The sequence below is a fragment of the Schistocerca gregaria genome, chromosome 3 (assembly GCF_023897955.1).
Source record: "Schistocerca gregaria isolate iqSchGreg1 chromosome 3, iqSchGreg1.2, whole genome shotgun sequence".
NCBI lineage: Eukaryota > Metazoa > Arthropoda > Insecta > Orthoptera > Acrididae > Schistocerca > Schistocerca gregaria.
In genome coordinates this window covers 432,243,612-432,259,972 of record NC_064922.1, presented here as the reverse complement: position 1 = coordinate 432,259,972, position 16,361 = coordinate 432,243,612, and the positions used below count along the sequence as shown (strand labels likewise).

Below are 16,361 nucleotides of genomic sequence, written 5' to 3'. Positions count from 1 at the left end.
AGGTGGACAGTTTCTAGTACTTAGGATGCATATTCTCACAGGATGGAAACATAGTGAAAGAACTGGAAGCGTGGTGTAGCAAAGCTAATGCAGTGAGTGCTCAGCTGCGATCTACTCTCTTCTGCAAGAAGGAAGTCAGTACCAAGACTAAGTTATCTGTGCACCGTTTAATCTTTTGACCAACTTTGTTGTATGGGAGCGAAAGCTGGGTGGATTCAGGGTACATTATGAATAAGGTTGAGGTTACAGGTATGAAAGTAGCTAGGATGATTGCAGGTACTAGTAGATGGGAACAATCCCAGGAGGGTGTCCACAATGAGGAAATCAAAGAAAAACTGGGAATGAACTCTATAGATGAAGCAGTCAGGGCGCATAGGCTTAGATGGTGGGGTCATGTTACACGCATGGCAGAAGCAAGATTACCCAAGAGACTCACGGGTTCAGCAGTAGAGGATAGGAGACCAAGGAGAAGGTACCTGGATTCGGTTAAGAATGATTTTGAAGTAATAGGCTTAACATCAGAAGAGGCACCAATGTTGGCACGGAATAGGGGATCATGGAGGAATTTTATAAGGGGGACTATGCCCCAGACTTAGCGCTGAAAAGCATAATCAGTCTTAAATGATGATAATAAATGATGATGATGCTGGATTGTAATTATGTAAATGGGGAATGGTGTATACTCTTTCCAATATTCCATAGCTTCGGAAGAAATCTACCAAAGCCACAGGTGAGCCGGTTCATAAACTACTGATTGAACTCATTAATGAAAATATAGTTCACGACATTTTCGTCATTTTTGCAGTACAGATACTTTTTTAAGTGTGCACATAGTTACTCATAGATGTGGAAATGCAGCAAAGTATCGTATTATTAATACATATTTTCTGTCGTTCGGATAATGGGCTGTTTCATTTTAATGGCTATTAAAACACTAGATTGGCACTGGGGGGCGGGAGGGGGAGAGAAGAGGGGATGGAGGTGGTACTTTATGCTCTGTATTTGTACACAGTGTTGCTTAAATATCACGGAAAAATTTGCACATTGGTGTCATCTTTACACACCATTGCACTCTGACTCACTGTAGTGAAGCAGTGTTTGCGTGGGTGTATGAAGCACAGTTGAGGTAGGTTCCCCATCTTCCACATTTCTTTAAATTTATTTACTGAAGATGCATTGTGATGGGTTACATCACATTAGAATTTCACTTTTATCGTTTGGCAAGAAAGGAGATCGTTTGAGAAGAAGATTTAAATTTCCTACTGATACAATTTGGGTTCATTCCATCTCCTAGAATTTTTGACGTGATATTTAATTGTTAATACTTCACTGCGACTGGTTGGTGAAGGTGGGATAGGTGGAGGGAAGGGAGCATGGTTTGGAGTCATCATTGATAAGGAGGAGTGTGAATTGTTGCGTGATAAGGTGCCGTTGCTGCCACCATCTTCGGATTTGTGTTCAATGATCTGGGTCACATTATGTAAACAAATTAAGCCAGAATGTTCATTTGAAATAAAATGGGCCATAGAAAGAGATTCTTAGTCCTATGTGATACTCTTACACCATTTGCGATCCAGACCCATGACATTTCCTGCGTGAATGTTGTATCTTGACTCGTTTTAATCAACAGGATGATACATTTCAAAGAATACTGAGGTTTCCTTTTCAACATTATATTCTTTGTAAACACTATGTAAGGATTTATGATGTAGTTTTTTAAACACTTTAATGTTCATAAGATATTTGACACTTCTTATATGTATGAATGCAAATGACGACATCTCTTTGTTTTTGGTAAACTACTGTCTAAGAAGATGCCCTGGTGGACACTGAGGACACTCACATATGGGGCAAATTCTGGGCCTAGGAATGCTGCATCTATTTAGCTTCTGGAATTTTACATTTTTCTTGTTGGAGCCGCAGTTAAAGTTTGAAAACTGACGTCTACTAGGAGATTTTTTACATCAATCTGTGCACGAACTATTTCCAAATTGCATATCCCCACTGAACTTCTGAATTGATGGAAGTACTTGACACTTTCAAGTCTGTTCAGAGACTCAGCCGTAGTCATTAAGTAAATGGTACATTAATTATGTTGGTCTCTTACATTAGGCTGCTTCATTTCAACAGCACAATGTTCAAAACGTTCTTCAAAATTCAAGTGCTCAGTTTTGAAGAAAGCGCTTAATTCTCTGCTCTCCGTTATGAGTAATTTGGGCAGATAACCTGACTGCACCTACCATTGTGGGGCAGTACTTGAATGACCCAGTGTTTACCAGTAGTGACTGTAGAGGCTCAACTGCCCCATTGTTGGGATCCAAGTAAAAGTGTTGTCTGTCTAACCAATACACTCCAAGAAAGACGTATTAACCATGATCAGTAGCAGAGTTTTATTAGAACGAGTTGATCATAATCTTCGAACAGAGGTTTTTGAACTGAATAGACCTAATTATCATTCTAAGGTGATTCGTAGTAGCTGAATGAATTGTGCAGGATCACCGTCGCTTCCTTCTACCAACCAGTTACAACACGACCTCTAGTTGTGTACGCTCTCTGCATGTCTACGCCGTCTATTGTTCACCTATCACTTTCGTGTGGGGCTATACAGCATACAAGTAGTAACCACATTCAAAACATTAATCAAATAAAAACTGTAATTTAAGTAGCCCATCTGGAACACTTACTGTTTCAAAAAGCTGATTGAACTTTGACCAAACGTCTGTCTGTCTGTCTCTCTCTCTCTCTCTCTCTCTCTCTCTCACACACACACACACACACACACACACACACACAAACAGAAAGAATGGGTGGGGGGGGGGGTTTGGGAGGGAAGGAGGGAGGGACGTAGGGCATGAGAGAGAGAGAGATTAATTCACTACACAACATTTACTAAATACAATAAAAGTGCATCAGCTGTTACTTAGGGTCATAGTGTCATCTGTAGCTGTTATCTGCCAGGAGAAATCTTCCAGATACGTCGGTTCTTACTGCGTTTGAGATTTATGTTTGAAACACGACAGGCAAAATCGCTAACCTTTGCTAACGACATTAGTATGCTTTGTTTCTTAAGTGACATCAGCTATCGTCAAGCAATACAAGAGTCACTATCGTAAATCACATTGCAGTAGATAGCCCACTAGTACTAATTAATTATGTACTGCATCATATATAGGCTAACATTTATACTAACAGTTGTGAGAATGTTACTGAATCCTGCGAATTCCACTACAAGCTGTATGCAAGTGACCAGCTTATTTCTCCAGACGCTACATTCCTATTAGAGCCAAGTTTTGCCCCAGTTATTGTGTGAGAATTGCTATTACATCTTATTATTTCATTTAACGGCATTTTCTGTGCTGAAACTGTCTGTACTCTAACATTTTAACAAGACTACTTTAAGGACGCTCAACGAACATTTTAACAAAATATCTGTCACTAATGTATGGGCCATCCATCATTCAGGTCCACTACGTTTGCATTTTCATTGAGACTTTTTGGAAACATTATCTGGTATTATCCTATGCTTTTTGTAGTGAGAAAACACCTTGAATGTCTATCATACAGTTCCTGCAGTGCAGAACCAATAAATTCTTTCTAACATACATTTAAACTTAAAATAAATTATTTACCTTTTTCGTGAACTGATATAGTTATTTTACGTTTTAGGAAAGAAGAAGTGTACAGCAGTTGCGAGATGAAGGTACCAAACAAAGAGAACGAAACAACACCATGTATGTACGGTTGGGAATATGATGATACTTGGTTTTCAGCAACTGCTTCCTCCCAGGAAGACTGGGTATGCGAAAGAGAAATGTATCCTAACACTATATATTCTGTCAGTCACTTCATTTCCATCGCTTTTGCTGTTCTGCTTTTCTTCATTGGTGACAGGTAAATCCCTAAAGTTATAATAGGTACTTAGTCTTGTAAGGAAACCATGGAAATTTATTTCAATGATTAAAAGAGACCTGGTTTCGATACGAAAGAATGAATTGTGTATAATGCATAACTTTGAAGCGGTCTGCTTGAGACATTATACCAAACACAAATATACTTTGTTCAAATTCATTTCCTCTACTTCCATGAATGTTACGCAGCGAACACGAAAAAATAATAGTAACAGTTGTAAAAAACTGAGGCGCGGTTTACACTGAGGCAGTATAACATGTGGTACGATACGTGATACGATGCAGAAGCACCCGCATTTGAAGAACGTATAGAAAATACTGGAAGCGAATTATCTGGTTCACGCATGTATCTCTATCGTCCCGCCCGGCAAAACACTGGGTGCTGGTCTATCCACGCAACTCGAACTGTACGATAAGCTGGGGTAGAAATTTCAAGTCATCCAGTTTGCATTAAAAAATTGTTTTATGTACATGATGCAAAGCTTCGTCCGTCTCTGTAGTTAGTTTCTCAGTAAAGGTTTTACTTTTCACGTAAAAAAATACAAAACCACTGTTTTGGGTTTTGGGCCTGCTTTCTTATTCGATTTTGAGGAAACTATTCGGAAAGCAAATATTGTTGCACAGCTTACAGCCACACTTCACAACCTGATAATGAACTGGTTTTCATTTCGTTATTGACAATAGTTTATGTGATACTTATAAGTAAAATACAGCACCCTTCATATTTTGAGAAGTTTGCAGTGAAAAGTGTTCGAGTAGTCGCTGGCCAGTTTACAGTTGGTGCATATTACTGCATATATTACTGCATGATAATTATAGCTAACATACCTAAATTGTTTTTAACGCTGCAAGGAGTGCCGTACCAATTTTCCAGTCTCGAGTAAAAACGTGATACATTCGGGCGATAGGCTGCGACATGCGACACCGCACAACGCTCGACGCCATGTCCACGCACCACGCTGTGCTGAGCTGAGCTGCTTCACATTGCTACTGATACAAGCCGAAGCAGGCGTTAGAATTCTCCCATCATAATGAACTTCTTCCATTTCTGACACAACATTGCCTAGCCCTACACAGAACTCAACATGTAACACCACATCATCGATGGTGACTCAACTGACTTCAGATCTGGCAACATTCTTTACAAACGAACGTGAGACTGAAAATCATACTCTGTCGTAACATACTGAACAGTTGCAGTTTTTTAAGTTGAATTCATTATTGGTATAACTATTTCGTGGCGAAAGTTTTAACGCAGTTCACACACGTTCACCAGTTTATGTTACTGTATTGAGTAACTTCTCGGCAGAATAAAGAGCAAGTCCCAAATTTGTGTCTTGCTTTGTCAGAGTTGGTAATACTAGTTGCTCCAAAAAGTGGAAACTATCTGGATTCATTTTGTAGAATTCGTGAAATTTGTGTTCGTTTTTGAGAGAGCTCACGACACTCGCAGCTGGACTCCTTTTGATTTTAATAGCATTGGACGGGTGCATCCAGTACTTTCTTTCCTTTTAAAGTTTTTGAGCTTCAAACGCGGACAATTCACAATATCGTACTCTTTAGAAGAGCCCATAATTGCAGCTGAGCCAGAAACCTTATTCGTGATGTTTTGTTTGCTGCATTGCTTATCACTTCACATATCGTATAGCCCGTATGAAGTCTCTGGTAATCCATCAAGTGGGGCTGGAGGTGGACACATAGTACTGGAATAAAGATGACAAAGCCAGCAGCTGTATTTGAATATAACTTCGTTCATTTATTTGGAAAAATACCACCAGTTCCGTCACCACATGGTGTCATCTTCAGGCGCCGAACGAAACCTGCCGTCAACAACCGTTTTCATGTGCAATGAACAATATTGTCTGAAGCGGTCCTAACTGGCGAAACTGGTGGCATGTTTTAAAAAGAATAAACGTCGACAGATTCAAATACAGGTGCTGGTTTTGTCGTCATTTTTCAAGTACGGCGCAATGGACGCCAGTGTCGCACCGACCAGCGTCGCTCTACGCCACTTTTATTACAAGGAATCGTACGGTATATCATATCGCCTCAGCGAGAACCGCGTCGAGGTTCGTCATTCGAAATACCTGCTCATTTATACTAATCTAAAACAGTTTACCCAATGAGAGATTACAGATAACTATTCTGCAGTCATGTTTAGCAATGTTAATCAAACACATTCCGATTTACTAGAATCGGAACTACATTTCTATACTATAGCTAAGGATTTACCGAAAACGGACTTGCTGCCGTCATGGCGCACCCTGCGGTTAGTGTTCATTACTATCAGATGTAGAGTCGGATTAGTTTATTTTATATGTAGTCGGCGATGTTTGTTAAGATTAAAGGCAATACGTGATTCAATACTTTTAAAAAATTACCGTATTAATGTATATTAATCTTCTCCTCAAGGCAAAGGTACCATCATTGTTATATCATTTTTTAGATTTACCTTTGAACTTTCCACTGAATACCTACGTTATACGTTGCAGAATTGTAGGATTTCCCTTGACAGGCGAGCGGCGCACTAGACAGATATATGTTACACTGATAGCGGAGCACTTGTGGACTGCTGATGGGAGTTTGTTAGACTAGGCCAGGGGTCTCCAAACATGGGCCCGCCGGCCGAAACCGGCCCGCGAGATCCCCGGTATCAGGCCAGCCAAATGTTTGAGGTGGTACCTATACTGCCAACAATTCAGTTTCCAGGCCTATCGCGACCAATACACCGCGACATTGTCGGAGCTCCATCTTTACAAAGCGGACGGTCACGGTTAAACTTGTGGCTATCCACAATAAACAGACAGACCATTCTCCGTTCGACAGTGAAAAAAGAAACAGAACGGTTAACAGACTAGTTTGGCGAAAACATTTTAAGTAAAAAATTGTTTGCATTTTATTCTACTCACGAGTCTGGTAAAAGTCTTTCAAATAGACGCCACTTCGGCTACTAGCCTTAGTAAACAATCATTACGGAAGATGCTTCTTAAGCGAGGTTTCACTTTCTTTTGATTACTTTGTAAAATACATACAGTCCACCAATCAAAATTATGTAATTAAATAAAAATCTTTGTTGGTTTCAAAAAAATGGTTAAAATGGCTCTGAGCACTATGGGACTTAACATCTATGGTCATCAGTCCCCTGGAACTTAGAACTAGTTAAACCTAACTAACCTAAGAACAGCACACAACACCCAGCCATCACTAGGCAGAGAAAATCTCTGACCCCGCCGGGAATCGAACCCGGGAACCCGGGCGCGGGTTTGTTCGTATCAGTACTAGCTATTTCCACAACCTCAGATTTTTGCGACTTCATCTTTCCTCTCACCTTACATTACGGTGATCATGGAGTGCTAGAGTGCTTTAATCCCACTATGTATATCTTGGCCCTTATGATTTCGCGGAAGAGGCAATGTGGCCCGCGCACTAAAAGTTTGGAGACTCCTGGAGTAGGCGACAGTTTGAGGTCCTCTAGTGAACCATCGCCTATCGATATGCAGAGAGCGAAATCAGATCGCTTAAAAAATAAAGACACTTAGAACATGAAAACTGTAATAATTGCCGAATCATTCGTAACAAGGCCCCTGATTTTACAGCCCTCCATGAAGGCTGTGAATCCCAAATTACACTGGCGCAAAAAATTGCAAAACAAAAAAATAACGAATGTAGAGTAATGAAAAATCCACGCATACATTTGCCTAGGTAATATATTTAAGTGATTGATATTACAAGAACAATAGTTAAAGTAAGCATGAGATAAGTCATTGCAACTGTGAAGTGCTGGTACATTAGAACCGGCTTAGCCAACAGAATATTGAACGCAAGCGTTCAGACGTGCAGGCATTGTGCTGTACAAGTACCGAGTGTCAGCTTGTCAGCTTGTGGAATGGAGTTCCACGCCTTTTGCACTTGATCGGGCAGTCCAGGGGCGGTTAGTGATGGCTGTGCATGACACCGGTGTTCTCGTCCGATGATGTCCCTTACGTACTCGATTAGAGACAGATCGGATGATCTAGCAGGCCAAGGCAACATGCCGACACTCTGTAGAGCATACTGGACTACAGTAGCGGTACGTGGGCCAGTGTCATTCTGCGGGAACACACCCCCTGGAATACTATTCATGAATGGCAGCACAACCGCTCAAGTCACCTGACTGCCGAACATATTTGCAATCAGGATGCGTGGGATAACCGTGACAGTGCTCCTGCTGTCATACGAGATAGTACTGGAGCCATAGCTCCAGGTGTAGGTACAGTGTGTGTAGTACGCAGAAGGGTTGGTTGCAGGTCCTACACACGGCTATCACTGGCAGCAAGGCAGAACCAGCTTTCGTCAGCAAACACAACAGACCTCCACCCTGCCCTTCAATGGTTCTCGCTTGACGCTAATCAAGTCGCAAATGCAGATGGCAGGGGTCAATGGGATGCACGCTACGAGGCGTCTGGCTCGCAGTGGTCCTTGAAGTAATCATTTGGTGACAGTTCGTTGCGCCACGGTGGTGCCAACTGCTGTTCAAACAGCTGCTGCAGATGCAGTACGATGCGCCAGAGCCACAAGCCGAACACCGACGATCTTCCTTCTCGGTAGTGCCACGTGGCGGTCCCGAGCCCGGTCTTCTTGCGACCATACTTTTTCGTAACCGCCGCTGCCAGCAGTCATGTACAGTGGCTACATTCCTGCCAAATCTTTCTGCAAATACTACAGGAGAAACATCCATTTTCTCGTAGCACTATCACAAGATCTCGTCAGACTCAGTGAGGCGTTGATAATGGTGTCTTTGTTGCCTTAAAGGCATGCTTGACTGACATCAATTCAACACGGCCAATCGCAAAGGCAACTAACGCTCACAGCCGTTACAGCGTCTATTTAAAGCAAACCAGATTTGTGTCGTCATAGTGGCGCAACTAGCGCCACTCTTATGAAACAGGGGCGAAATTTTAATAGACATCATCTTTCAGATTGAAAACTAGAAACACGCCTACCAACTTCTGTTTATGTCGCATAACTCCTTCTAGGTGTTCCGACTTTTCTTCCCTCAGTGTTTAATCAGAACCGAGAGCAGGATGAAATCCCAAGTATGTAAGTAGCTCCGACATATTTAATGAGGCATGGGACGCATATCGAAGAGACATGCTCCATATCATTAAATCTATCGAGGTCGAAATTAAGTTAGTCTGTAAAATAATCTGTACACCACCTGGCGACCGCGATGAAGTCAAGTTAATCATCCGATATTTGTTCGGCCGCCTGATTCAGCCGTAGAAATTATAGAGTCATTAAACGAGCATTTAAAATCAGTAACACGTGAATACCGCAATCATGCAATATCGGTAGCAGGCGACTTTTACCTCTCGATTATGGCGTGGGACGTCTAGGGATTCACAGAAGTTGATACGGACATATAGTCGTGTAGAATAATTTCGAACGCAGTTTCCAAAAACGATCATGAACTAGATCGACAAACCATAGTAATGGAAATATTTTAGGCCTTGTAGCTACAAACATATGTAACCATACTGACAGTGTCAGTAAGGAGACAGGGATAAGTGATCACAGTATCATCACGGCGACGATGATTACTAAAACTAATAAATCCATCTAGCACGCTAGGAGATCGTTATGCTGGAAAGAACAGAGAAGCAGTTCATCGTACTTGTTGACATCGTTGAAGACATGGAATCTGTTCCAAGTTTTATATTAAGGACTGAAATCGCTTAACGCGAGATCGCAAATAAATTTTTATTTTCATTATTAGTTTCAGCTACACATGTGCCATCTTGAGATCTAAAATACAATGTCGCAAAGAAGAATACAGCAACCTACAACAATTTATAAGAATCAAAACTATAGATCGAAAATACAAAACTGAACATAAAATTATAAGCCGGTAGTAAGTAGTGTGTAGGCTTAAGGTCCGATGACCTCAGCAACATGGTTCCATAAGATCTTACCATAAATTTCCAATTCCATTGTTGTATCTGCTATTGTCTCTCCAAACTTCCGTATTTCTGCGGTTTTTTTTTTTGTTGCCAAATGTATCGTAATTCGTTAGTACACGTTTTTAGTGATTAGATGTCCGATCCAAGCTTCAGCTTAATTACTTCAAAAGGTAAAAGTACCTCCTCAGGCGACAGACTAGTAGCCTTACGGACTTCAGAACTGTACGTGGCAGCTATAAAATTTGAATATGCCTCCCAGTTTTTATGATTAGTGTTAACGCAATAGCTCGACATCTTCCAGATCGCGTGATAAACTCTCTCTGTTCTCCCATTGGCTTGAAGGTTAGCATCTTGCGAATTCGGAGAAATCGACAAAATTGCTTCATAAGATCAGATACGAAATTGCTAACCTCGTTTGTAACTAATATGTCCAGAATGCCAAATGTGAACAACCAATTATTTACTAATGCTTGAGTAACTGTACTCGTTTTATGGTCAGGAATTGCAATCATTATTATATAATACCAGAAGTAGCCAATTATAGTAATTATCCATCTTTGCTGATGTCGTTTTGTTAAATGGGCTTAAAATGTGTGATCCAAGCATTTCAAATGGCGTAGATACTCCACGTAGATGTTGTAAAGGAACTTATCGGTGGGTAATATCTACTCGCTGCGCATAAAGTACACAGAACTGCTGACACATTGCTCGACACGTTTTCTAGTCGCCAGTGAAAATTTTTCGGCAATTCGTCAATCAGTTGCTCTTCGCCGACCATGGCCTGACAACATATGATCTAGTGTTTGTGGCAAGATTTCGTTCTAGAAAGCTGCAGGTACTCCCACTCGTAATCTGCAGTTTTTGTTCCGCACAGCAAGCTGTAGTACATCACGAACTGAAGTTGCGACTCAAGTTGTTGACAGTCGCCATCAGCAGCCTGAGCCTTTCGCCATTCAACAACAGAGTTTGTAGAACTGCAGTTTTTCTACTCAAACTGTGAGCGTTAGCATGGCTTTACCCTGGCTTGTGTATTACCTCGTAATCAAATTCACTCAGACGATGTACCCTTGTTAATCTGCTACAGGGGTCCTTCAGTCCTAACAACCCTGTGAGAGCAGCGTGATCCGTCACTATTTTAAACTTATGGCAACATCGTGAAGAACAGAAGTATGCAATACCCTAAATTACTGACAGTATATGCTTCTCAATCGTGGAACAATTTTGCTCCACTTTGTTCAGCTGTCAGATTTGTACGCTACAGGGCATTCTTTGCCATGTATATTCTGTCCTAGGAGAAACCAGATCGATATTACTCGTATCACGGAACAGAATAAATTCTTGTTCGAAATCAGAGAATATCGAAACTGGGTCTAATGTCAGTATTCACTTGAAAATACTGAACGCCGTCTGACATTTGGTAGACCATTCAAATTTTCCTCCTTTCCGTAACAAATTTTTCAAAGGTTTGGCAATTTCAGAACAGTTCATTATGAACCAAAGATAATAGTTGTAGAGCGCAATGAACCTTCGCAACTGTTCACCTGTTTTCGATGGCAAAAAATTCTGAACTGCTGAGACCAAGCGTTGAGGGGTTCTCAGATCGTCCTTGCTAATTATATACCCAAATTAATTTACTTATTTTGCCGCAAAATAACATTTATCGACGTTTAATTGTTAGTCAATCTGTTTTTAGCCTTCTGAATGTGTCTTCCAAACGTTGTACATGCTCTTCCACGTCCGTTTCAGTCACTATTACGTCATCTAGATAGATCAGACATTGTTTCGGATTCAGTTCTCTCTAAGAACACCATCTAATAATCTCTAAAAGGTGACAGGTGCATTCTTGAGTCCGAATGGCATTCGACAATAATGTAAATGACTCCCTAGGATGAAAAAAGCTGTCTTTGATCGATCCTCTATTGCTACTTTGTTCGGTTATATCTGCTGTTAAAATTCATTGTGGAGAAGCAGTTACAGTGACCTACGTTGTCGAGAGTCTCTGTTTGATTGGTATCAAATACGCCTCGGTGATCGTTCGTGCATTGAGGTACTGTTAGTCACAGAAAAATCTGTATGTTTTAGTCCCATCTGGTGACTTTTTTGGGGACAAAATTACGGGTGCTCACCCACGGACGACCACTATACATAATAATACCGTCAGCTAGCTGCTCGACGATAAATTCTTCTGTTATCAGTTGGACACAATTCGGAATTCAATAGGTATTCTTGTATATTGGAGCATTACTCCCTGTTGGTACTATGTTTTGCGTGAGTGACGTTGCTGATAACGAATTACTCGGATTAAAAAAAAAAAAAAAACATGAACTACAGTAACAAAGCTTCTAGTGCTTCTCTAACATTTTCCTGTGAATGTTTCACTTCCAATGAATGCAGATGCATTGACGGTTTGCTTGCGGCAGAGGTCATCACTTGATCTATGCATGTCATCTTCCTCCAAAACATCCAAATTAGCAATTAGTAAACTCTCTGGCAGACTACTTCGTCCCTGCCAAAATTATCAAGATGAACCCGAACCATAAAAGCTTTCTTCGCTTCACTGACACATACTATACTTCTGCGTGAAAAATAGTGTGTGATTTGCCCAATTCTTCGTTAGTTTCCAATGGCTGTACAACATATAATAAATCCTTAGGTATATCCATACTTAGCTCACCCAGATCAACGTCGCTATATCTTGCGGTGAACCTTAAGATAGCTTAACACTTGTAACTGCTACCCCTTGCGGCGACAGTTACACGTTGTGATATTCAGCAAGAAAGGCGAGTCCCAAGATTGTATAGTACCCATCACCAACCGCGGAAATACTTATACATTTTCTCGAAAACTCGTTTAAACACGTTATAACTGAACAGCGCTATCCCCAATTACTTCACGTCAGATTCATTTACTCCGCGTAACCTGTACTTTGGCGAACGCAGCCTCTCTCTCCCCAAGAGATCCAAACTGACTACTGACACATGAGCCCCTGTGTCCAGTAGAAATTTATGATCCGTATCATTTACTTTGCCTGGTAAATAACACCCTGTCTCTGCATACGTTTCTGCAGTCTCGTGTTCCACTGGGAATGCTATCTGACGGATGACGGTCCCCCATACCTTTTTAACGACCGATTATTAGGAAGTTGCTTGTCCCGTGCTTTCTTCCGACAATCACGTGCTTTGAGACCCACCTCTCCACATTCATAAGTTTTGGGCTGACAACATTGTTTCCTGATGTGACGAGTGCGCTCACACATGAAACACTTCACTTCAGAAAGAAAAACACCGTGATCACTCTGTCTTCGTGTAGCCATGTCGATCCCGTCAAACTGTGTAGCAATCCTAACGGCAACAGATAAGTCATTTGGGTTCTGTATTCTGACGTTCGTGATATATCAGGAGAAATGTGTCTTAGAAATACATCCAGAGCCCTATTCTTTGCCTCATACACAATCACTTTGCCATCTTCCACATTCTGTGTTTGTGAGTTCAGTTTCCAAATGGTGTTAGAGAAGTATTCCACTGATTCACCGTTCTTCTGGTATAGTACATTGAGTTTTTCACTCAAGAGCCTCATGCTGACCTGCTTCCGATAGCGCTGTGTTAAACGGTCAGCCAGTTCATCAGACGTTTGGACCTCACTGAGGGTACATAACATACATTTTCGCATCACCAACTACCCTTAATCCAGCCATATTCAACGACGTTTCTTCCGACCATTTTCCCAGTTTGGTGGCACCCTTTACGTCACCAAAAAAAAAAAAAAAAAAAAAAATACATTCCCTGAAAATGGCGATGTGGCATAGCTACTGTAGGACTGATGGAATGTGTGAATACACTCGGTGGGGTTTTATTTTCTCCTGTATCGAGGAGTCCTTGGCCGCCAACGGCGGCCCATTGCTCTATTCCCCTAAGTATTGCGTCACTGTCTTCCCTTGTTGCGTTGTAGCTTGTAAAAATGCAGATATCTGCTCCTTCAAAGCTTCCACCGTTTAATTCAGAATCGCTGCTCGAGTTTCTTGCATTTATCTGAACACCGTCTGCCATTATGCGAGAAAAGAAAGGAACTGCACACACACTAGTCAAAAACAGGAATTGAACTGTATTTAATCTTTATGCCGTATCATAAAAATGATTCAAATGGCTCTAAGCACTATGGGACTTAACATATGAGGTCATCAGTCCCCTAGACCTAGAACTACTTAAACCTAAGGACATGACACACATCCATTCCCGAGGCAGGATTCGAACCTGCGACCGTAGCAGCATCGCGGTTCCGAACTGAAGCGCCTGGAACCACTCGGTCACAGCGGCCGGTCCGTATCATACGCAGCGAGTTTCTGTACACTGGTGTGCTACGTGACCGACACTCCCACAGGATCTACAGGTAGCTGACAAAGCCTAAACGCATGGCAAGTCATGCAAAGATAAATTACTGTATGATTACCTCGCTGGCTGCAAGTAACATCCCTAGTGTTCCCACGGAACTGAGACATGTGGTCTAACAAACGACGCGTTTAACGTACAGTGAAGGTCCGTACAGCTCAACATGGTCATAAGAAAATAAAGAACAATAAAGTAAACAAGTATCTCTCAGTTGCCACACCAAATTTGTCTGAACTTCAACTCGTAGATATTGACCCCACATCAGAGCTCCATGTATCGCAAGCTGCTATTGTCCTAGATGTATGGGCGTGGCATTGGTGTAGACGTCTCTACCACTGGCAACCACTTGCTAACAGCAGATATAGGAGTCCAGGCCCCCCGATTCCTACAGTCGTTAGGAAAGAGTCGGGCGGGATGCGTTGATGAAGACCTAGTTACATTGTAGAGCGCCAGGAAAACATGATTGACCTAACGCTTTTATTGAGCACTAAAATGGGATTGTCTTTCAAAGTACCACACCCCAGCCAAGCAGATGGAGCAGCGTTTTATCAACAGAGGAGAAGCAGTGCGCACTCTACTCGCAGTACAACCAGCAGAGTCAAGCATTGGGTGGAGCCTGCTATATCACAGAGCTGCCTTTGATCCACGGAATTCGCCGGCCTCCAGCTCTGTGTATCGATCTCCCAAGTACTCTCGTTGACGTCGAACATTGACACTCAGGAGTCTCACCCTGGATCGATCTGAAGTAATCGATGGCTCATAGGTGGCGGCTCTCACCCCCATTTAGGAAAAAGGAGCCATCAGCCTAAGTAACAGGATGTGCAACAGGAGTGCTCCCCTCTTGAAACTGAATGATGGACAGTGTCCAGGTGAAGCAGGTGAGGCCTCCAACAGGCCTGCAGGATGATGGCCGCCTCTGCACCCCAACAGTGGTGCCTCAGAAGTTGGCAGTGCAAATGGGAGCAGAGCATCCTTTCAGCCGGCCTCATGGTTTTATAGACGATCCAAACACCAGGCATGCCAGTAGTGGACCTCGTTAGCCTCCCCTCTCACTGGACAGCTGCAACTGACACAACGGCTGAGACTACGCACTGGGCAGTCGCCGGCAATCAGCACTCAGTAACCAGGTAGTTGTTAAGAAGGGTGGAGTATTTATGTTGGCGCTTCCCGTGCGGCCTGCAACGATTGGGATGGCTATGACATCAAATGTTCTGGTTTTCGCTTTGTGTCAGCTCTTCCAATGACTTCAGACATTCGCAACTTAACTTTTCAGAAGCACTTTTCTGCTGGCTCGACACGTACAGTGTTGCTTTGTACCTAGCCTTAATTAAGAAACTCTCTTTTGTTGCTAGTAAGACGGTATCTCTCGGCTTGCATGATATTATGCTTCGCTTACAGACTTGGGTGCTCGGTTGTTCTCCCCCGTGTTACTATAGCTCCCGTGTTTGCCGCATGACGCTCAGCATTTCCCCCTATCTGGCAGTCTACTTGTCATTGGCACAGGCGGTTCAGTCCTGGGAGCAGCTAAGTCAGAACTTGGACGAATTTCTGAATATTATTTTGGGACAAAACAAAGTGTTACGGAAATACTCTGTGAATTCACACGGAAATCTATTCAGGGAAACACTAGACAGAACATTTAGAGAACTGACCATTACAGCTGGCTGCAGAACGATTCTGTTGCCAGCAATGTACATCTCGCGTAAAGACCGTGAAAGCAAGACAAGACAAGAAAGTGTTCGCATGGAGGCAAATCGACAGTCGTTTTTGCCTTCCTCCGTTTGCGTGTGGAACGAGAAAGAGTACACAGTGTCCTCTGCCACGCACCGTATGGTTGTTTTCGAAGTATGCAGGCCTATGTGCACGTAAATGTAGATGTAACTAGGAAGTTTCGGTCTGATGTCTGCTCAATAACTTTCAGAGGTTATTAAGGAAAATAGTGACCATTTACTACAAATGGAAACTGGATACATTTGGAACTATAGATCTCATTTCTCAATGGAACATCAAAGTTGTGTTATTTCAGGTATAGATTCTAGAGCAAAATTTGTTTATGTTTTCTTAATGGCATGCACTGAGGTACTTTTCGTTTCGCTTGTAACTATACCGAAACTGTTTATGCTTTTCAG

General features: G+C 42.1%; 1 protein-coding gene across 2 annotated transcripts in view; it reads left to right on the top strand.

The window, feature by feature from the left end:
• Nucleotides 1-16,361, top strand: part of LOC126354441 (solute carrier family 22 member 7-like) — a 199,177-nt gene that overhangs the window by 109,875 nt on the left and 72,941 nt on the right. For both annotated transcript variants that reach the window (XM_050004128.1, XM_050004127.1), the window contains one exon: nt 3,667-3,891. In XM_050004128.1, coding sequence (XP_049860085.1) covers nt 3,667-3,891 — 225 coding nt within the window. The remainder of the gene's footprint in view (nt 1-3,666; nt 3,892-16,361) is intronic.